Source organism: Rana temporaria, chromosome 3 (assembly GCF_905171775.1).
Source record: "Rana temporaria chromosome 3, aRanTem1.1, whole genome shotgun sequence".
Classification (NCBI taxonomy): Eukaryota; Metazoa; Chordata; class Amphibia; order Anura; family Ranidae; genus Rana; species Rana temporaria.
In genome coordinates, this window is record NC_053491.1 from 44,191,234 (window position 1) to 44,214,666 (window position 23,433).

General features: G+C 42.4%; 1 protein-coding gene across 1 annotated transcript in view; it reads right to left on the minus strand.

Moving 5' to 3' along the window:
• Positions 1-900: 900 nt before the first annotated feature.
• The window catches only part of LOC120931238 (protein shisa-like-1a), a 40,747-nt gene continuing 18,214 nt past the window's right edge, over positions 901-23,433 (minus strand). Inside the window, exons 2-4 of the mRNA XM_040342481.1 lie at positions 21,367-21,538; positions 7,264-7,477; positions 901-1,826 (exon numbers count right to left, since the gene is read on the minus strand). Coding sequence (XP_040198415.1) covers positions 1,562-1,826; positions 7,264-7,477; positions 21,367-21,535 — 648 coding nt within the window. The 5' untranslated portion in view covers positions 21,536-21,538 and the 3' untranslated portion in view covers positions 901-1,561. The remainder of the gene's footprint in view (positions 1,827-7,263; positions 7,478-21,366; positions 21,539-23,433) is intronic.

The window sequence follows — 23,433 nt, forward strand, 5'->3', positions numbered from 1 at the left end:
AGCCGCTCCGTCGCGATCGCTCCCCGGAGCTGAAGAACGGGGAGAGCTGTATGTAAACACGGCTTCCCCGTGCTTCACTATGGCGCTGCATCGATCGAGTGATCCCCTTTATAGGGGAGACTCGATCGATGATGTCAGTCCTACAGCCACATCCCCCTACAGTTGTAAACACACACTAAGGGAACACTAACTCCTACAGCGCCCCCCTGTGGTTAACTCCCTAACTGCAACTGTCATTTTCACAGTAAACAATGCAATTTAAATGCATTTTTTGCTGTGAAAATGACAATGGTCCCAAAAATGTGTCAAAATTGTCCGAAGTGTCCGCCATAATGTCGCAGTCACGAAAAAAATCGCTGATCACCGCCATTAGTAGTAAAAAAAAAAAAATTAATAAAAATGCAATAAAACTATCCCCTATTTTGTAAACGCTATAAATTTTGCGCAAACCAATCGATAAACGCTTATTGCGTTTTTTTTTACCAAAAATAGGTAGAAGAATACGTATCGGCCTAAACTGAGGAAAACATTTTTTTTTATATGTTTTTGGGGGATATTTATTATAGCAAAAAGTAAAAAATATTGTATTTTTTTCCAAATTGTCGCTCTATTTTTTTTTATAGCGCAAAAAATAAAAACCGCAGAGGTGATCAAATACCACCAAAAGAAAGCTCTATTTGTGGGGAAAAAAGGACGCCAATTTTGTTTGGGAGCCACGTCGCACGACCGCGCAATTGTCTGTTAAAGCGACGCAGTCCAGAACTGTAAAAACACCTTGGGTCTTTAGGCAGCATTATGGTCCGGTCCTTAAGTGGTTAATCATAGCTATGATTAAGCACTAATTTATAGTGCGCAACGCGTCAGCAGTTTTACTCCCATGTAGTGTGCTGTGACTTGTCGTGCATTTTTCCTTTTTTAAATAAAGACAACCATCAAGGTATTTTTGGAGTGCGGCTGTCCATATTTTGTTTCTCCATTTGTTACACTGCAGAGTTCATGATCATGGGAAATGTAGTTCCAAAACATCTGGGGGTGCCAAGGTTCCCCATCACTGTTCTAAGGTAAGTATTTCATAATGAGCTAGTATGCGATGCTTACTAGCTCGTTATGCCTTTGTCTTGTAGGGTGTTAATACCGCTTTAATTTTGCCGTCCCCATGGGCTCCAATGCAAAATTGAAAAACGTTACTGGATTGTCTAGATTTTTCCCAAATTTTGGCAAAGTGAAAACTTTCAGGTTTGCTCATTCCTAAATATGAAACATAATTGCCGTACTAATATATCACCTCCAATCCTGGCATTTACCTTCAGACGCCAGGAAAAGGAACGTTCGATGTCATAATACATGGTATGTATGTGTAAGGCAGGCAGGGGTTAACACAACCTCTATTAGTATTCATATCTTGAAAGCTGGTCCTCTGCATATCTCCTGGAACAGCGAGAATGAATGATTACTTCCCTCTTACCAAGTCACGATTGTTGTGTTGTCAAAGCGTATAAATATTACTATTGTCTCTTAATATTTATCAGCTCTCTATTGTTCTTCCACCTCCGCAGCATCTTCACACTCTGCCATCTAAAGGCTTGTGCCCGCCCTGTCTGCCATCCGCCGCCATTCTATCCGCTACACCTTTGTTCCACGGCTCAACGCCTTTATTTGGGTTTCTATGGAAAATTGGAAGGACGAGGTGCTTGACAATCCAAGTATGACTTAGCATGCTGCAGAAAGCTTTCTTATTGAGTTTGTAGTAATAGAGGAAATCTACAATCATCAGAGAAAGAATCACAAGTCCGTAGAAGCCGATGCCAAGCAGAGGAAGCGGGCTCCTTATAAAAATACACCAAAGAGAAAAAATAATTACTCTCACATTTCCATTGACACACAAAGACACAAAATGTAAACTGATGTCGGCATCGGGGCTAATATGCCTCTAATGAAGAGATCTGCTTTTCAGTCCTGCTGACATCTGTTCTGGGGTCATCTGAGGATGAAATTATGAATTTGATGAAAATGATGATAATAATTACTCTTTTTTTTTGCAAGATTTCTTTTATAATAAGGCCCTGTTTACACCCGTTTGTAAAGGTAATCAGGGCCGTGACAAGGGGGTGGGTAGAAGGAACGGCTGCCCTGGGCACAGCCTGTATTGTAGGGATGCAGTATGGAAGCAGCAAGAAGAGGGGCGGAGAGTCAGAAGAGGTGCAAGCTGTACTCTCTCTCCCCCTCCTCCTCACAAACTCTCACATAATAGACAATGCAGTTCATTTCATTTTCAGCCCTAAATTGGGTACTATTGTAGTTTTTCGGCATGTAGAAAAAACAAAGGGCCAGATTCATAGCGGAGATACGACGGAGTATCTCAGATACTCCGTCGTATCTCTCAGAGTATCTATGCGACTGATTCATAGAATCAGTTACGCATAGATATCCCTAAGATCCGACAGGTGTAATTGTTTTACACTGTCGGATCTTAGGATGCAGTACCGCGGCCGCCGCTGGGGGGAGTTTGCGTCGTAAACCAGCGTCGGGTATGCAAATTAGGAGTTACGGCGATTCACAACGGATTTTCGCGTTCGCTACGTCGCCGCTAGTCTTGTTTCCCGTCGCAAAGTTAGTCGTCGTTTTTGATGCCTTAACTTTACACAGCAAACGTATTGCTGTATAAAGTATGGTCGTCGTTCCCGTGTCGAAATGTAAAAAAAAAAGTCGTTTGCGTAAGTTGTCCGGGAATACGGAATTACGCTACGCGCGTCGCCGTTCGAAAAAATGACGTCACGGCACGCAAAGCACGGCGGGAATTTCGAAAACGGCGCATGCGCAGTAGGTCCGGCGCGGGAGCGCGCCTAATTTAAATGGCACACGCCCATTTAAATTACGCGGGCTTACGCCGGAGGCCGCCGGCGTAGGTTTTCATTGCAAGTGCTCTGTGAATCAGGCACTTGCGATGAAAACTTGCGGCGGTGTAACGTATCTAAGATACGTTACGCCGCCGCTAGTCTACGTGAATCTGGCCCAAAGTTTTTCCAACTTCATCATTAAAACAACGTTGCCCACACACCAGTTTTTAAAAAATGCTCTAGCAAAGCGCAGTGATGTACAACACGTATGACGGCACTATAAAGGGGAAGTTCCATGCGGATGACGCCACCATTGGGGCTGCTTTAGCTGATTCCGTGTTAGTAAAAGACGATTTGCGCTTTTCTGTCTGTTACAGCGTGATGAATGTGCTTATTCCATTATGAATGGTAGCTTTACCAGCACGAGCGCTCCCGTCTCATAACTTGCTTCTGAGCATGCGCGGGTTTTTTATGTCGTTTTAGCCCATGCACCATCATTTTTTACAACCCGAAAAACGACATTGTTTAAAACGTCGTTAAAAAATGCAGTATGTTCAAATTTTTTTTTTGTCGTTTTTCAGAACCCGAAAAATGATGTGAAGCCCACACACGATCATTTAAAATGACATTTGTAAAAAACAATGCTTTTTTCATGCCGAAAAATGATCGTGTGTACGCGGCATTAGAATTTCCAAATTACAATAGTACTGAATTTAAACAAATCTAAAATAATGAAAACAAATTTGAATAGTTTTCAAATCAATTTTGAAAAGATTTATTTTCTGTTATATTCTTTTCTATTCTTTTTTATTATATTCATTTATTTTCTATTCTATTTTATTCTATTTGGAAATTGGAAAACTATTTGAATTGGAAAACTATTTGAATTGGAAAACTATTTGAATTCATCCAAATCATTTTTTTCGTTATTTCAAATTCTAAAAGTTTTCGAATTCAAATTCTAAAAGTTTTCGAATTCAAATTCTAAAAGTTTTCGAATTCTAAAAGTTTTTGAATTCAAATAGTTTTCCAATTTCCAAAGAGAATAAAATAGAATAGAAAATAAATGAATATAATAAAAAAAGATAGAATAGAAAAGAATATAATGATTTGAAAACTATTCAAATTTATTTTCATTATTTTAGGATTTGTTTAAATCCATTACTATTGTAATTTCATTGAAATTTGGACGGGTTTTCGTTTTTGAAAACTTTTCGAATTCGGAAACTATTCGAAAACTTTTCTAAATTGATTTGAAAACTTTTCAAAATGATTTGAAAACGATTGAAATTTGTTTTCATTATTTTAGATTTGTTTGAATTCAGTACTATTGTAATTTGGAAATTCTAATACATCCGAATTTCCAAATTACAATAGTACAGAATTTAGGGTTGAAAATATATTTATGGGTAGCTTAACCACTTAGGGCCGCCTCCTGCACATTTACGTTGGCAGAATGGCACGGCTGGGCACATGCACGTACAGGTACGTGCTGTGCTAGTACGCGGGCCCGTGACACGGTCCGAAGCTCAGGGAGCGCGGGACCCGATCGCCGCTGGAGTCCCGCGATCGGTCCCCGGAGCTGAAGAACGGGGAGAGCTGTATGTAAACACAGCTTCCCCGTTCTTCACTGTGGCGGCGTCATCGATCGTGTGATCCCTTTTATAGGAATACACAATCGTTGACATCAAACCTACAGCCACACCCCCCTACAGTTGTAAACACACTTGAGGTCACACATAACCCCATCAGCGCCCCCTGTGGTTAACTCCCAAACTGCAATTGTCATTTTCACAGTAAACAATGTATTTTAAATGCATTTTTTGCTGTGAAAATGACAATGGTCCCAAAAATGTGTAAAAATTGTCCGAAGTGTCCGCTATAATGTCGCAGTCACGAAAAAAAAAAAAAATAAGAGTGAGAAAGTTGTAGAAGAGCTTAAGGGCTGCTGAGGAGACAAAGAAAGGAGTAACTAGGGGGCAGTGTGTGTGAGGATCTGTGGGTACAATAGTACTGAATTTAAACAAATCTGAAATATAAAAAAAATTAGTCCAAATTTTTGTTATTTCGGATTCGTTTAAATTCGGTACTATTGTAATTCAGAAATTCTAATACATTCGAAATTTTCGAATTACAATAGTACACAATTTAAACTAATCCAAAACAACGAAAAAAATTATGTGGATGAAATTCGAATTTGAATCGATTCAAACTGTTTTCAAATCGGATTCTTAAAGTTTTCAAATTCTAAAAGTTTTTGAATTCAAATAGTTTTCCAATTTCCAAAGAGAATAAAATAGAATAGAAAATAAAGGCATATAATAAAAAAAGATAGAATAGAAAATAAAATAACATATTATAGAGTAAAACAGAACAAAATAGAAAATAAAAGAATAGAATAGAAACGAATAGACTAGTATAAAATGAAAAAATAATAGAATAAAATTGAACATAACCATCTTCTGAAATTCAAGTTTTAATTAGAATACATTTGAATTTGAATACATAAAAAAAGAACAGAATAGGAAAAAAATAATAGAATAGGACTATAATAGAATAGAAAAGAAAAAAACAATAGGATAGAAAGAATAGAACCATTTCCCAAAATTTGAATAGAATCAATTTGAATATTGTTTTTTTTAATTATATTCTTTTCTATTCTATTATAGTCCTATTCTATTATTTTTTATTTTATTTTCTACGATTTTTTTTCAGTTTTTTTTCTATTCTCTTTGGAAATTGGAAAACTATTCGAATTTGAAAACTATGTGAATTTGAAAACTTTTCGTATTAGAATTTAAAACGTTTTTTGAATTCGAAAACTATTCGAAAAGTTTTTAAATTTAAATTACAAAACTATTCGAAACTGATTAGAAAACTATTAGAATTGATTTGAATTCAAATTTTGAACATTTGAATAGTTTAGAATATGAATAAATTAAACTAATTCCGAAAACAAATCTAACTGAAAGAATTTATGTAAATAATGAATCGATTCGAAACAAAACCCAATTTTTTTTTTAGTTCTGCACATGTCTAGCACATAAAAAAGGGGGGGGGAGGGGTGCAATTTGGCATTTTTACCCTGGGCACTGATGATCTTATCCTGGCACTGATGGTAACCTGTGGTTGAATGCACAGATTTCTGCAAAGCACCTCTCTATGTGTGGTGTAATATCATTCATTGTGCATAGCATTCCAACATACTGTACTGGAAAGGGAAATGCGCCTCAGTACCTCAAGTACTGCATGTTGTGGGGCACTGCAGTGCAAAAAAAAAGGAGATGTTTACGTGTTTTTTTTGGTCCATTGTGGTATGTTGGCAACCCATATAAAAATTAAGGCTGTCTTAACTGCTTGCAGATATATGTCTGCAGCATGGCACAGACAGGCAAAAGCACGTATATATACATCCCCTTTAAGAAGCGGCATTGTGGACACGCGCGCCCGCCCGACCGCTGGTCCCGTGGACACAATCGTCTCATTGTGAGGAAAAACGGGGAGATACTGATGTAAACAAGCATTTCCCCATTCTTCCTAATGACAGGACAGTGATCACAGCTTCCTGTAATCGGGAGCAGTGATCAGTGTCGTGTCACACACAGCCCATCCCCCCCCCTACAGATAGAAGCACTCCCTAGGGCACACCTAACCCCTTCAGCGCCACCTAGTGGTTACCCCTTCACTGCCAGTGTCATTTTCACAGTAAGCAGTGCATTTTTATAGCACTGATCGCTGTAAAAATGAAAATGGTCCCAAAAATGTGTCAAAAGTGTCCGATGTGTCCGCCATAATGTCGCAGTCACGATAAAAATTGCAGATCACCGCCATTACTAATGAAAAAAATAATAATAAAAATGCCATAATTCTATCCCCTATTTTGTGGACGTTATAACTTTTGTGTAAACCAATCAATATACGCTTATTGCATTTTTTTTTACTAAAAATATGTAGAATACGTATCGGCCTAAACTGAGGGAAAAAAATAATTTTTATATATTTTTTGGGGATATTTATTACAGCAAAATGTAAAAAATATTGGTTTTTTTTCACAATTGTCGCTCTATTTTTTTTTATTCGAGCAAAAAATAAAAAACGCAGAGGTGATCAAATACAACCAAAAGAAAGCTCTATATGTGGGAAAAAAAAGGACGCCAATTTTGTTTGGGAGCCACGTTGCACGACCATGCAATTGTCAATTAAATCGACGCAGTGCCGAATCGCAAAAAGTGGCCTGGTCTTTGGCCAGCAAAATGGTCCGGGGCTTAAGTGGTTAAACCTACTAAACCATACTGTGCAACATAACATGTATTAGTATTTTTTTCTTTTCTTTTTTAGGATTACAACCCTACAAGATATTGCAGCAAAAACTACCAGTGCATAGCTCCCAATACTAAAAGCCAAAATGTAAATAGTATAGACTTACTTATAAATGTAGGTAGCAATTTTTTCAGACAGATTCACTTTCATTAGAGTTTCAAACTCATCTTGTTTGCAGCAATATTTCAGAGAGTTGTTTCCTGTATAGCAGCAATACATATGCTCATGAGAGTCACTTAAACGCGGGCAGTGAAATCCTGTATGGTACACATCTCCTTGCCCCGGGTATCCTTCACATGTCCGCACGTTGAGAGAGGAAGCTTCAAAACAGATAAACAACTAACATAACTAAGGAGTAAAAGTTTTTCACTTATCATCTAAAAGTTATATATACCAACCTCTATGGTTGCACCATATGATCCATCTCTGGGGGTTCCTTTTGACGTCCTGGCCTTAATTACAGCTTGCATTTTGATCAGTCCATCATTACATACAGGTACCATATATATTAGTATAAGCTGAGTTTTTCAGCCGTTTTTTAGGGCTGAAAATACCCCCCTCAGCTTATACTTGAGTCAGTGTACCTGAATTCTTGACAGGCGTCCATTTTTTTTCAAAGTCGCGGCTTCCTCTAGGCGTTCCGTTCCGGGATAGGCATTTGAAACTGTTTTCCACCTATCACGGAGGTCCTCTCATCCTCGGACAGTTTCCAAGCAGACACTGGCCCAGATTCTCAAAGGACTTACGACGGCGTAGCGGCATGTACGCCGTCGTAAGTCCGAATGAGAGCCGTCGTATCTATGCGGCTGGTTCTTAGAATCCGTTACGCATAAATTCGGCTAGGATACGAGCGGCTTAAGTCTCTTACACTGTCATATCTTAGGGTGCATATTTACGCTGGCCGCTAGGTAGTGCTTCCGAAGATTTCCGCATCAAATATGCTAGTGAGCTAGATACGCCGATTCACGAACGTACGTGCGCCCGGCGTAGCAAGATACGTTGTTTATGTAAGACATACGTCGGCGTAAAGTGACCCCTCATAAAGCAGGGGTAAGTCATGTTGGGTATGGACGTCGGAAACGTACAAACAGCGTCGGATTTTACGTTGTTTGCGTAAGTCGTCCGTGAATGGGGCTGGACGTAAGTTACGTTCACGTCGTCTAGGCATTGAGCGGGCGTAATTTAATTTGAAAATTCGACGTGACACTGAGCATGCGTGCGCATGCGCCATTCGAAAAAAAGTAATTTACGTGGGGTCATGCTTAGTTTACATAAAACACGCCCCCCTGTTCCTCATTTGATTTAGGCGCGCTTACGCCGGCACATTTACGCTACGCCACCGTAACTTTAGACGCAAGTGCTTTGTGAATACAACACTTGCCTCTCTAAGCTGCGGCGGCGTAGCGTAACTACGATACGCTACGCCCGCCTACATTTACGCCGCTGACTGTGAATCTGGCCCACTGTGTTCAGTGTTCCGCCAATCACGTACGTCCTCTGAGGATGAAAGAATGTCCGTGATTGGTGGAAAACACTGAACACAGTGTCTGCTGGGAAACTGAGTCCGGGGATGAGAGGACCTCCGTGATAGGCGGAACACTGTGTCAAATGGCCATCACAGAACGGAATGCCAGGAGGAAGCCGCGACTTTTAAAAAAATGGACGTCAATACGTTTTCCCATTTTTTTGTGGTAAAACTAGGTCCTCGGCTTATATTCGTGTCGGCTTATACTCGAGTATATACGGTAATCCTTGCTCATATTTTGGTTTGTCATTGCGGTCCCATCCAACTTGGGATAAAACATTGAATTTGTATTCTGTTTAGAATTTGTGTATTTTTGTATCGTTTTGTAATTTTTTTGTATTGTTCTTTCTCTATTTCCAGTAGATAGTGCCTAATAAATAAATTCTCCTGAGGAAGCTACCAATTGTGGCAAAACATGTAGAGAAATTTTCAGCTTGCACATCATTGAAACTGTATTGTATAATTGGATGGATTTTATATACTCTGTCATTTTAACCTTTATAAATAAATATTTTCACAAAAATTTTGTTGTAATTTTGCACCTCAAAAATCCCAAACCCTCTTCTTTTCCAAAAATAACATAACTAATTGACAAGACTAACATTGTATCAATATATAACAAAGCAAAAAACAATGGTACACTCAAACCATGCACATCTTTATTTGGCAACCATTGTTTGGGTAATTTTTTTTGGATACCGTATATACTTGAGTACAAGCCAAGTTTTTCAGCCCTTTTTTTAGGGCTGAAAATACCCCCGTCTGCTTATACTCGAGTCAGTGTACCTGAAGGGCTGCGAGTGTCCATTGTTTAAAAGTCACGGCTTCCCCCTGGTCCCTTCCCTTCCCAGCAGACACTGTCTTCAGTGTTCCGCCTATCACGGATGTCCTCTTATCCTAGAACTCGGTTTCCCAGCAGACAGTGTTCAGTGTTCCGCCAATCACGGGCATCTTTTCATCCTCAGACAAGAGAACATCTGTGATAGGCGGGACACTGAACAAACTGCTGGGAAACCGAGTCCGAGGATGAAAAGACGTCCCCGATAGGCTGCTGGGAAATGTCTATCACGGAACGGGACCAGGAGGAGACCACGACTTTGAAACAATGAATGGACACCCGCAGCCTGTAAAAGTTTCAGGTACACTGACTCGGGCACAGGGAGGCTGCAATGGGCACAGTGAGGTGGCAATAGGCACAGTGAGGTGGCAATAGGCACACTGAGGTGGCAATAGGCACAGTGAGGTGGCAATAGGCACAGTGAGGTGGCAATGGGCACAGTGAGGTGGCAATGGGCACAGTGAGGTGGCAATGGGCACAGTGAGGTGGCAATGGGCACAGTGATGTTGGGCACAGTGAGGTTGCAATGGGCACTGTGAGGTTGGGCATAGTGAGGTTGCGATGGGCACAGTGAGGTTGGGCACAGTGAGGCGTGCAAATGGGCACAGTGAGGCGTACAAATGGGCACAGTGAGGCATGCAAATGGGCATTGTTGACCCTCTTTTCCACTTACAGTGGCTGCTGTATTCTCACCCTGGCTTAAGCTTGAGTCAATAAGTTTTCCCATTTTTTGGGGGGTAAAATTAGGGATATACTCGGGTCGGCTTATTCTCGAGTATATACGGTAATCACTTTTTATTGAATGTTTTGAATAATTCAGTAATAAAGGATATAACAAAAAAAAAAGAAAAGCGCTTGTGTCAATTATTCCAACACACAATCATGAATGTAAGTACAAAGCATATTGATGCGTTCAACACTGAAGGGTTATCAATAACCCTGGATAGAATGATACATAATAAGATGGAGAATAATGGAGAAAATAAGGTATTTATCTCTCAGGATTGTACAATATCAACAGTGCTAGGATTTAAAATCGACACCCATAGAGAGGAAAAACAAAAACAGTAATAATAGTAACAATATACAAGTATCAGAATATTTAACAAGGGTCAAGTTGATAAAGTTGAGCACATTCCGTATTTTCCGACGTATAAGATGACTTTTTACCCAGAAATTAAACGGCCAAAAATCGGGTGTCGTCTTATATGCCGGTATATGGATGTCAGGCTTGTCAGCATTAATGTCCTCTGAGCCAATCACAGCGAGCGATATATTCTATTAATGAATACAAAGCCTGCTTGGATTGGCAGAGGTTGTAATATCATCAGCACGCACCTCTCTGAATCTCAAAGCCAATCCGAGCAGGATTTGTATTCATTAATAGAATACATCGCTTTCCGTGATTGGCTCAGTGCTGAATACTGTAATACTGTATACCGCACAGAAATATGTTACCGAATGCGGCTACCCCTCGGCTCCTCTGCCTTCCATGGCCACCTCGCCATCCACCACCGGACCTTGGTCCGAAGCACTGGTTTGAAGCACTGGACCCTCCATCTGGCACTGGACCCTTCATTTGGATACTGACCCTCCATCTGGCACCAGACCCTCCATCTGGCACCTGACTTTCCACCTGGCACCAGACCCTCCATCTGGCACCTGACCCTCCATCAGGCACCTGACTTTCCATCAGGCACCTGACTTTCCATCAGGCACCTGACTTTCCATCTGGCACCTGACTTTCCATCTGGCACCTGACTTTCCATCTGGCACCTGACTTTCCATCTGGCACCTGACTTTCCATCTGGCACCTGACTTTCCATCTGGCACCTGACTTTCCATCTGGCACCAGACTTTCCATCTGGCACCAGACTTTCCATCTGGCACCAGACTTTCCATCTGGCACCAGACTTTCCATCTGGCACCAGACCCTCCCCATCTGGCAACAGACCCTCCCCATCTGGCACCAGACCCTCCATCTGGCACCAGACCCTCCATCTGGCACCAGACCCTCCATCTGGCACCAGACCCTCCATCTGGCACCAGACCCTCCACCTGGCACCAGACCCTCCACCTGGCACCAGACTTTCCATCTGGCACCAGACTTTCCATCAGGCACCTGACTTTCCATCAGGCACCAGACCCTCCATCTGGCACCGGACCCTCCATCTGGCACCGGACCCTCCATCTGGCACCGGACCCTCCATCTGAAGCACCTGAAGGGGGTCATCTTATAAGGTAAGTATATCTCAAATCACAAATTTTAGCTGCAAAATTAGTGGGTCGTCTTATACGCCCAGTCGCCTTATACGCCGGCAAATACGGTATGTAATGAAAAGAGGTGCTGTGGTGTGCTGGAGAATCTATTGATGCTGGCTGCTGGGGGATATATAGTTGCTGGAGGGGATCTATTTTTACGAAGGTAGGGGGTTTATTGTTGCTGGGGAGTTCTTCTGTTGCTTGTGGTGGATCTATTGTTGCCGGGTGGTCAGTCGTTGCTAGGAGGTATGCACTGTTGAGGGAGGGGTCTTTGTTGCTGGCTGCTGTAGGGTCTATTGATGATGGCTACTGGGGAATCAATTGTTGCTGGATGGGATCTATTTTTGCAGGGGGTTCTATTGTTGCTCGGAGGTGGGTAGGGGGCGGAGTATAGTGTGGCTTGGAAGGGAGAAGTTCTTGCACCTATTAAAAAGCCCTGTATATTTTTACTGTTAAAAAAAAAAGCCCTGTATATAGCTATATCTATATAGATATATATGCTATATTACACAGTATAATATATGTCATACAAATCAGCTATTCACATAATAGATTGATGTAAAGGAGTGACCTGTTACTACATCTATATTGGCCTTTTGTGATGTAAAGTTATAAATCTCTGATCCCTAAGCAGTAGTGTGGCCAGCATTGTCAGTCATCCATTTACAATAAGAAAAATGAATAACTAGAGAAAGCAAAATACCATAAAGGCCTTTTATTAACTGAAGGAGTAATAGACATGCGGGTCGCATGAGTAATCTACAAAATGCTGAAAGCATCCAGCTTGTGAACACTAAAACGCTCTGACATTTGAACAAATATCACACTGAAAGCTGCAAAAGTTCCAGTTATTAGTGGCTCATGCTGATCCAGGTTTATTGTCTATTATGACAAGGCTAGGACAAAGTGGATGGAATTAGCCATTTTAAAGTAAGCTCACATTATATACTTAGGGGCTGCTCAATCAGACCCTTTCTTTAAACACCACGGGCAGAACTCAGCCAAATATTACAGCCAAATCTCAAGCAGAAATTTAGAACCTGCGCTTAGTTTACAAATTATGCAGAGAAGCAAAAGTACATGATGACTACAGGTCTAGGCTGATGTACTGAAACGCCGCTTGCCCACCGCTCAGTACAGCATTTTTCTTCTTTACTGATCTAAAATGCAGCCCCCACGCAAACAAGTGCTACACATTTTTTAATAAAAAAATAAAAATCTGTGTTTCCGTTCAGCATATTTTGCGCTGATTGTGCATATATTTTTTTATTAACCGCATGCAAACTGCCTGACCAGGGCTTTTTTTCAGTAGGAACGCGGGGGAACGCAGCTCCGGCACCTCTAGCTTTGAATGTATGTAGTGGCAAGGGGTGCTGGAGTGTACTGGAGGGTCTATTGATGCTGGCTGCTGGGGGATCTACTGTTACTGGAGGGGTTCTATTTTTCAGTGGAAGGGTCTATTGTTGCTGGGAAGTCAGTTGTCGCTGGTCGGGGATCTATTGTTGCTGGGAGGCTCCTTTACTACTGTGAGACAATTGTTGCTGGGAGACATCTACTGTGAAGGGAGGGGCCAGGTCCTTAACCTGCCTAAAGGTCCAGGTCTTAAGTGGTTAAGGACCGCCACATGACGCACGCCGCTTTTCCATTAGCTTACTTTTTTTTTATTATTATTATTCTTTTATTAAAAACATTTTTTCGTTAGGGTAAGGGGTTAGAGTGAAAGTTAGGATTATTATTTTATGTTTTATTTTAATATATTAATATTAAATACAACGTAAACTAAATACACAAATACAAATCATGAATTAAATACTAAGTGACAAATAATTAATTAACCCTTGCCCCTTAAGAAAAATAAGATAGATAGATAAATATTAACTAAACACCCTAACCAAAATAAATACATCATCATCAACATGTATTTTTATTTCTTTAGAGTGTTGGGTGTTTATTGTAATATATTAATAATAATAATAATAACAATAAATTACAATAAACACCCAACACTCTAAAGAAATAAAAATACATGTTGATGATGTATTTATTTTGGTTAGGGTGTTTAGTTAATATTGATCTATATTATAAAAAAAATATATAAAATAATAATAATAATAATAATAATAATAATAATAATATTATTATTATTTGTTTCTAGCAGTTCAGTCTATTGTTGCTGGGAGACATCTACTGTGAAGGGAGGGGTCTATTGTTGCTAGCAGTTCAGTCTATTGTTGCTGGGGGTGCTCCATTGTTGCTGGCTACAGGGTATCTATTTGACTTTCTATCATTAACAAATTAAATACAAATTACTTAGCACCACAAATGGATACTTGGTTCTGTATCCATTACTGAGAGGTGGGTAGTCGGTGAAACTAAGCAATGGTCCTCGGAGGTGGGTAGGGGGTGGACACAAGAGGTGACTCGGAAGGAGGGACTTCCTGCACCTATTGTCTGAAAGAAAAAGCCCTGCTAACGATGATATTCGTCGGCAGAATGGCACGTTTGCGCAAAGCAACATACATGCGCACCCGCCACCTGCCCCGCGGACTCGATGTCCACCGGTGTCCCGCGATCATGTCACGGAGCTTCAGAACAGGGGGATGCCACTGTAAACAAGACATTTCCCTGTTCTGCCTAGTGACAGGACAGTGATCTACTGCTCCCTATGATCGGGAGCAGTGATCACTGTCATGTCACTTGTAGCCCAGCCCCCCCCCCACAGTTAGAATATCTCCCTAGGACACACTTAACCCCTTCATCACCCCCTAGTGTTTAACCCCTTCCCTGCCAGTGTTATTTACACAGTAATCAGTGCATTTTTATTACACTGATCGCTGTATAAATGACAATGGTCTCAAAATAGTGTCAAAAGTGTCCGATGTGTCCGCCATAATGTCGCAGTCACGATAAAAATCGCTGATTGCTGCCACTACTAATGAAAAATCTTAATAAAAATGCCATAAAACTATCCCCTATTTTGTAGAAGCTACAACTTTTGCCAAATCAATCAATATATGCTTATTGCGTTTTTTTTTACCAAACATATGTAAAAGAATACGTATCGTCCTAAACTGAGAAAGAAATTATTTGTTTTATATGTTTTTTGGGGATATTTATTATAGCAAAAAGTAAAAAATTTAGGGCCAGATCCACAGTGAGAGTACGCCGGCGTATCTACTGAAACGGAGCATGCGCAGTTCATTCGGCGCAGGGACGCGCTTCATTTAAATTAATCACGCCCCCTAATTGCCGATTTGAATTCCGCCGCCAAAGATACACTACGCTGCCGTAACTTATGGTGCAAATTCGTTGTGGATTTGAAACAAAGCCAAGTAAGTTACAGCGGCGTAGCGTATCTTAGATACGCTGCGCCGGTGCCGATCTATGTGGATCTGGCCCATAGCCTTTTTTTCTAAATTGTCGCTTTTTTTTGTTTATAGTGCAAAAAAAAAAAAAAACGCAAGGGTGATCAAATACCACCAAAAGAAAGCTCTATTTGTGGGGAAAAAAAAATTTTTTGTTTGGGTGCAACATTGCACGACCGCGCAATTGTGAGTTAAATCGACACAGTGCCGAATTCGAAAAAAGTGCTCTGGTCAGGAAGGGGCTAAATTATTCCAGGGCTGAAGTTGTTATACAAGATTTATATATTGCCAACGGTATGTTCAGCGCTTTACAACACGAGGGCAGACAGTACAGTTACAATACAATTCAATACAGGAGGAATCAGAGAGCCCTGCTCGTTGGAGCTTACAATCTGAGCATAAATATTACAGTCAGGGCTGCTGATAGAAATCATGGGGCCCCGTACAGCCTACCCGACGGGGCCCCCTTCAGCTCCACGCCTGGTCCAGCCCCTGGCCCCTCCTTCGGCCCCTCCTTAAGCCCCACCCCTGGCCCCGCCCCAGGGCCCAGCGACTTGACAGCGGGACATGCCAATGCCATAATGTACTGCAGAGACAGTGCCACATATGCCACCAATGCCATAATGTACTGCAGACAGTGCCACCCATGCCATATTGTGCTGCCAATGGCATAATGACATTGGCAGCATGGGTGGCACTGTCTGCAGCACCATACAGCATTGGCGGCATGGGTGGCACTGTCTGCAGCACATTACGGCATTGGCAGCATGGGTGGCACTGTCTCTGCAGGCAGCACATGTGTTATGGGTCATAATGCATGTGCTACCTACAGACAGTGCCACCCATGCCGCCAATGCCATACTGTGCTGCAGACAGTGCCATCCATGACGCTAATGCCATAATGCATGTGCTACCTGCTGACAGTGCCACCCATGTCGCCAATGCCATATTGTGCTGCAGACACTGTCACCCAGGCACCGTCTCTGCAGGCAGCACATGCGTTATGGCATTAGCATCAATGGGTGGCACTGTCTGCAGCACAACATTACGGCATTGCATGGGTGGCACTGTCTCTGCAGGCAGCACATGCGTTATGGGCAGACAGAGCCACCCATGCCGATGCCATAATGTATACACGCTGCTGCTGCAGTAGTAGAAGGAGATCTTGAATCCCCCTCCCCCCCCCAGCACACACCCGTGTCATTTTTAGGTGCCTGGGTCCGAGTCACTTCTTTCCTGACTTGAAGGTCAGTTAGATGGGAACCTCTGTCGCCGCTCCTCGCCTGATCTCACTGCTACTTCACACGCAGAGAGACTCACTCCGTCCGAAGGAATCACTCCGCGGCGCCAGGAGGACGGCACTACGTGCTGGCCGGGACTTGAGCCAGCACAAGGAGCGGGCGCGGAAGAGGTATTCTTACGCGCCCGAAATACAGAAAAAAGTCCCTTCCCTGCCGCCACCGAATAGTTCAATTAGCGAGCATAAAGGAAAAACAAAAACCGTAAAATCTAAACGTGGCGGGTTGGGGGGGCTTGGGCGTACGGGGGGTTGATGTTGGGATATTTTTTTTATATTTAATTATTCATCTGATCAGGTTGCCGGGCCCCCCTGCTGGCCGGGCCCGGTACAACAGGGCCAGCTGTACTGGCCTATCAGTGGCCCTGATTACAGTAATGCTTCAGATTGCGAGTAACGCGATTAACAAGCGTTTCCCAAACGGGAGGTGGTACTTGTGAACATTTTTTTTTTTTATTGCCATCAATTTTTTGGTAAGCATTTCACACAGATGTATTTGATGTTTGTTTTTAACATATTTGTTGGATTTGACTATTTAACTAAAATCTCTCCTACAATTTAGAAGCTCCTGAGGAAGCGATCCTACATATCGCGAAACATGTAGAGCTTGATTTTGTTCTTTCTGGGGATCCCGTGGAATGTATACCAAGGAGATTTTCTACTTCGCATGGGCATCTATTTTATAAACACCATCGTAGCAAGTTGATTACAAATGTTGAATTTGTCTCCTTGGGAGTCACCACGTGACCAGTTTATTGTATTGTGTATGTTCTACCTCTTTGTAGTCTATTTTTAGATACATTTGTTTATTTAAATATCACAATTCTGAAATATAAAAAATATTGTTATATTTTATATATGTGCATACAAAGTAAATTTTTTCCATAATTCGTTCTCAATCTACGTTTCCCAATACAAGCTATTTTTTTTTAAATCCCGACTCTGTTTGCGGAGTGCAGTACCACATTTTGCCAGAGGTACGGGGGTGCCTGTGGCACTCTGAGCCACTCGGATGCTCTCGAAGCCACTCAAGAACACCGTTCCTGAGTGTTTTCGAGTGCATCCGAGTGGTTTCTGAGAGTCTCCGGCGCCCCCCCACCTCTGGCCACATGCGGTACTGCATACAATAGAAGTTAATGTGGAACAAATTATCTGAGTTTCCATTGACTTCTATGGGGAAACTCGCTTTGATTCACTAGTGCTTGGATTCCAAGTTCTTCTGGAACTAATTATGCTTGTAATCCAAGGTACCACGGTAATTAATTTTGTCTAGGAATGTATTGTAAGTGCAAATGTGCACATATGCGCAAAACAAACAAAAACGTTTAGAAATGCTGATGCTTAAACATCAATACCGTATAAATGTAAGACACCTATCAAAAAAAGTATGCAGGCATAGGACACGCCCCTTGCCACGCCCCTAAAGGAGAATTATACCAAAACAAGATTGGCTACATCCAAAATTGCTTTTTTTCCCATTCTGTTCCTTTATATTGACTATTGGAATTTACAAATGCAGCAAATTATAAATCAGATGAAAGGTTTAGCACTGGGAAACACTTTTTGATTGATACAAAGTGCATTTTATATACAACTACAGTGGGGATCGAAAGTTTGGGCACCCCAGGTAAAAATGTATATTAATGTGCATAACGAAGCCAAGGAAAGATGGAAAAATCTCCGAAAGGCATCACATTACAGATTAGACATTCTTATAATTAGGGTTGTCCTGATACCGATACTAGTATCGGTATCGGGACCGATACCAAGCATTTGCCCGAGTACTTGTACTCGGGCAAATGCTCCCGATGCTTCACCCGATACTTGTACTGTCGGCGGTGATCAGTGCGTGGGAAAGTTACAAGCACCGATCACTGCTTAAAAGTAATTTCTCCGCTTCTCTCTACACCTCCTCCCGCAACGTGGCTTTCAGCTGCTTTAAAATCAGCGGTGATCGGTGCTTGTAATTCCCCCACACATGATCACCGCTGACTGTCCCATGTCCTCCTCCAGCCCCCCTCCGTTTTGCTGCAGTCTGTCTCCCTCCCTCCATTTCCCCCACCGTGTGTTTTTCTCTCTCCCTCCGTGTCCTCCCGTTTCTCTCTCTCCCTCCGTGTATCCCTTCGTTTTTCCCTCTCCCTCCGTGTATCCCTCCGTGTTTCTCTCTCCCTCCGTGTATCCCGCCGTGTATCCTACCGTGTTTATCTCCCCTTCCGTGCTCCTCCACCCCCTGGAATTGTCAGGATGGAGAGCGAGGTAGGAGCCGGTAAATCCGGCTTCTTACTGCTCCGAATGGATAACTGACTCTGTCCATTCACATAACTGAAACATCGTAACCTGTGTTTACAATGTTTCAGTTTATGAATGAAGAGAAGACGCTGTCTTCTCTCCTTTAATTTTCAGTCTGTTAAGACCCCTGATATCCCACCAAAGCCACCCAACAGGGCTGAAAAAATAAATAAAAAAAATAAAGAATAAAAAAACAAAAGAATAAAGAATAAAAAAAAATATTGTAGAAAAGAAAAAAAGAAAAGAAAAAACACACTGACACGGTCCACACCCCCCCCCCCCTTAAAAAAAAGAAAGCATTATAAATAAAAAAAATTGTAAAAAAAAAAAAAAAATGAAATTTTTTTTTTAAAACAAATTGTTAAAGATAAAAAAAAAACCTACTGACACATGTGCCGCTGTCACATGAGATTAAAAAAAAGTATCGGTATTCGGTATCGGCGAGTACTTGAAAAAAAGTATCGGTACTTGTACTCTGTCTTAAAAAAGCGGTATCAGGACAACCCTACTTATAATATGTCAAAAAAAGTTCGATTTTATTTCCATCATTTACACTTTCAAAATTACAGAAAACAAAAAAATGGCGTCTGCAAAAGTTTGGGCACCCTGCAGAGTTAATATCTTGTACTGCCCCCTTTGGCAAGTATCACAGCTTGTAAACGCTTTTTGTAGCCAGCCAACAGTCTTTCAATTCTTGTATGAGGTATCTTTGCCCATTCTTCCTTACAAAAGTCTTCCAGTTATTTGAGATTTCTGGGCTGTCTGTCACGCACTGCTCTTTTAAGGTCTGTCCATAGATTTTCAATTATGTTGGGGTCAGGAGATTGTGAAGGCCATGACAAAACTTTTAGTTTACACCTCTTGATGTAATCCCCCATGAATTTTGAGGTGTGTTTAGGATCATTATCCATTTGTAGAAGCCATCCTCTCTTTAACTTCAGCTTTTTCACAGATGGCATCAAGTTACCATCCAAAATTAGCTGACATTTTATTGAATCCATTTTTCCTTCTACTCGTGAAATGTTCCCTGTGCCACTGGCTGCAATACAACCCCAAAGCATGATTGATCCACCCCCATGCTTCACAGTTGGACAGAGGTTCTTTTCATTAAATTCTGTGCCCTTTCTTCTCCAAACGTACCTTTGCTCATTCCGGCCAAAAAGTTCTATTTTAACCTCATCGGTCCACAGAACTTGTTTCCAAAATGCATCAGGCTTGTCTATATGTTCATTTGCAAAGTTCAAACGCTGATTTTTGTGGTGAGGACGTAGAAGAGGTTTTCTTCTGATGACTCTTCCATGAAGACCATATTTGTACAAGTATCTCTTTATAGTGGAATAGTGTACCACAACTCCAGTGTCTGCCAGATCTTTCTGGAGGGATCGTGCAGTCACACGTGGGTTTGGAATTGCTTTTCTCACAATCCTGCAAGCTGTTCTGTCTGATATTTTTCTTGGTCTTCCAGATCTTGCTTTAACTTCCACTGTTCCTGATGACTGCCATTTCTTAAATACATTCCGAACAGAGGATATTGACATCTGAAAACGCTTTGCTATCTTCTTATAGCCTTCTCCAGCTTTGTAAGCGTCAACTATTTTCAGTTTCAGTTTTCTAGACAACTGCTTAGAAGAACCCATGGTGCTGATTGTTGGGGCAAGGTCAGATGAGTCTGGGCATTTAAAACCTTTGAGATTGACATCACCTGGTCTTCCCAGACGATGATTGAGAACAATCCATGACACTGGCAGGTCTCAGCTTTGCAAAGGGGGGCAGTGCAAGATATTAACTCTGCAGGGTGCCCAAACTTTTGCAGGCGCCATTTTTTTGTTTTCTGTAATTTTGAAAGTGTAAATGATGGAAATAAAATCTAACTTTTTTTGACATATTATAAAAATGTCTAATCTGTAATTTGATGCCTTTTGGAGATTTTTCCATCTTTCCTTGGCTTCGTTATGCACATTAAAGTTGGAGTTCACCCATAAAATTTTTTTTACCCTTAGATTGATGCTCATTTTGTCTAGGGGAATTGGCTTGTTTTAAAATCGAAGCTGTACTTACCGTTTTAGAGAGCGATCTTCTCCGCCGCTTCCGGGTATGGTCTTCGGGACTGGGCGTTCCTATTTTGATTGACAGTCTTCCGACAGGCTTCCGACGGTCGCATCCATCGCGTCACGAGTAGCCGAAAGAAGCCGAACGTCGGTGCGGCTCTATACTGCGCCTGCGCACCGACGTTCGGCTACTTTCGGAAAATCGTGACGCGATGGATGCGACCGTCGGAAGACTGTCAATCAAAATAGGAACGCCCAGTCCCGCAGCCCATACCCGGAAGCGGCGGAGAAGATGCATCTCTAAAACGGTAAGTACAGCTTCGATTTAAAAAAAACTAGCCGATTCCCCTTGACAAAATGAGCAGGAATCTAAGGTTAAAAAATCGTATTTCCGGGTGAACCTCCACTTTAATACAATACGGCACCCAGCTCTGTAGCTAACAACAAAAAAATATGTTGAGGTAAATATACACAGAGCTACCCTGTTACTAGGAATCACGGGTAAAGAAATCAAATAACACTTTAGTAATAAAAGTCAGAAGAGCAGAACGTGCATTTGCCGGTTACAGCACACGAGGAGGATACCTTTCCAGAGATAATTGAGGAGCAGCACAGTCCAGCGAAGCAGGTTTGCTGAATTCAGCCGCTTCATCTTCTCAGGGGTTGCCGCGTTCTGTGGACATTGTTTGCCGGAGCGGTGGGTTGGGAAGAAAGATACAAAGAAACCGCGAGCGCCATTATCTTTTGCATCCATTACCTGTGACAATAAACAGAGAACAAATTCCATTAAGGCTTGCCACATGAGCAAATACATGTTATTGTTCCATTCCAATTAGTTCCTCTTATAAAAGCAATAGTCTGCTCCCAACTCTTCTAGGTGCCTATTATTCCAGCCGCGTCGGTTACCTGGCAGTTCTGCCTTCGGAGATTACAGTACATTCCATTCTGACACATGAGTGATCGACCACTGGGCACAATGAGCCGTACTCTGCAAATCACACACACGTATACATGTAATTATATCGAGCTCTAAGGATTTAATGCACATTGTGCTTAATATAGGTAATTGAAGGGCTGTCTACCACCATTTTTTTTATTATTTTTATATTTTATTTAATAAATGGCAGTTGCTGCACATGGGTCCTCAGGTCTACCCCCCCCCCCCAACCACACAAACACACAAACATTCACGGTTTGAGTGCTGATCGCACAGACTGGTTACCAAGTCACTTAAAGTGAAGTTCCACTTTTTTTTAATAAAAAAAATCTGGAAAAAAATAAAAATAAATTAAAAATGTATACTCACCAGAAAGGGCGGTTGCTATGCGGAAGTAGCTGTTCTGCCTCTTCCTCCACCGCGGTCCTCTTCTTCTTCGTCCTCCGTCGCCTTGTCTTCTGGTGAATGGGGCGGGCTGCCTTCTGGGAACTGTGTGCATCCCAGGAGGCAGCCGCCCATTCACAAAGCGCTGTGCGAGTCGCGCATGCGCAGTAGGCCTGCCTGTTTCCCTTAGTCAGGATGGAGGCGCCAGGACAGACTAATCGCCGTCGGGGGCCCATCATGGCGGGCGCCTAGCACAGGTAAGTGTCCTTATTAAAAGTCAGCAGCTATACTGTTAGTAGCTGCTGACTTTAAAAAAAAAAATTGCGGGTGGAATCTCTGCTTTAAGTGGCCCTTGGCCTTCAAAAGTTTGGGCACCCCTGGTGTACACAGTGCCATGAGTAGAATGCATGGGCATGTGGCTTTCTTTACCCTTACCCAGGGCCGGATTCCCGACAAGGCCACCGAGGCCAGGCCTTGGGGCGACAGTGGGTGCAGGGGCGGCGCCACCAGGGCCGCTGATGGGGAGGCAGATTGGTGTGCATTGACAGTTACAGAACCGATGCTGTGCATCTCTCCCTCCTGTCGGCATAATTTCTGTAACTGTCACAGCGCACCGATCTGCCTCCCTGTTCTAGCCACACCGGCTATGATGGGAGGTTGGAACTCTTTTTTTGTCCTCAGAGGTGGGAGGAGTCTTTCCAGCTTTCTTTAGGCTTTCTCTGCTGGAGAAATGAGAACTCTTCCCACCAGTGAGGTCCTTCATGGAGAAGTCCAAGGCCTCACTCACACAGGGTGTATGAATCTGTACCCTGTGCGGGGGCTGCGTTAACCCCAAGGACATCCATGTGGGTGCAGTTGCGCGGACGCACACTGGGTGCGCTCGGGGCCGTGCACCGGCACTCACAGAGATGTCACATTGGGTACAGCCGCTGCACCCCAGATGACAGCAATGGGACTGCCTACACGGGATTCTGGGAACACCTGTGCATCCCCATTCTAATTTGGGGACCACTGTACCCCTCTTTGTTATTTGGGTGTGTCTTATTATAGGAGTGTCATATATTGTAGGTTAGGATTAGTTTGGATTTCTTCTGGAGGTGTGTTGAGTGGACATAACTGATGTATCCTGCTCAGCGGGGGCGGGCCTTAGAGAACAGAGGCCCGCATATGGGCAGCACAGAGGCTTAGTGGTGAGCCTTGCAGCACTGGGGTCCTTGGTTCAAATCCTGACCAGGACACTATCTGCATGGGAGTTTGCATGTTCTCCCTGTGCTTGCGTGGGTTTCCTCCGGGTACTCCGGTTTCCTCCCACACTACATGCTACCTTTGCG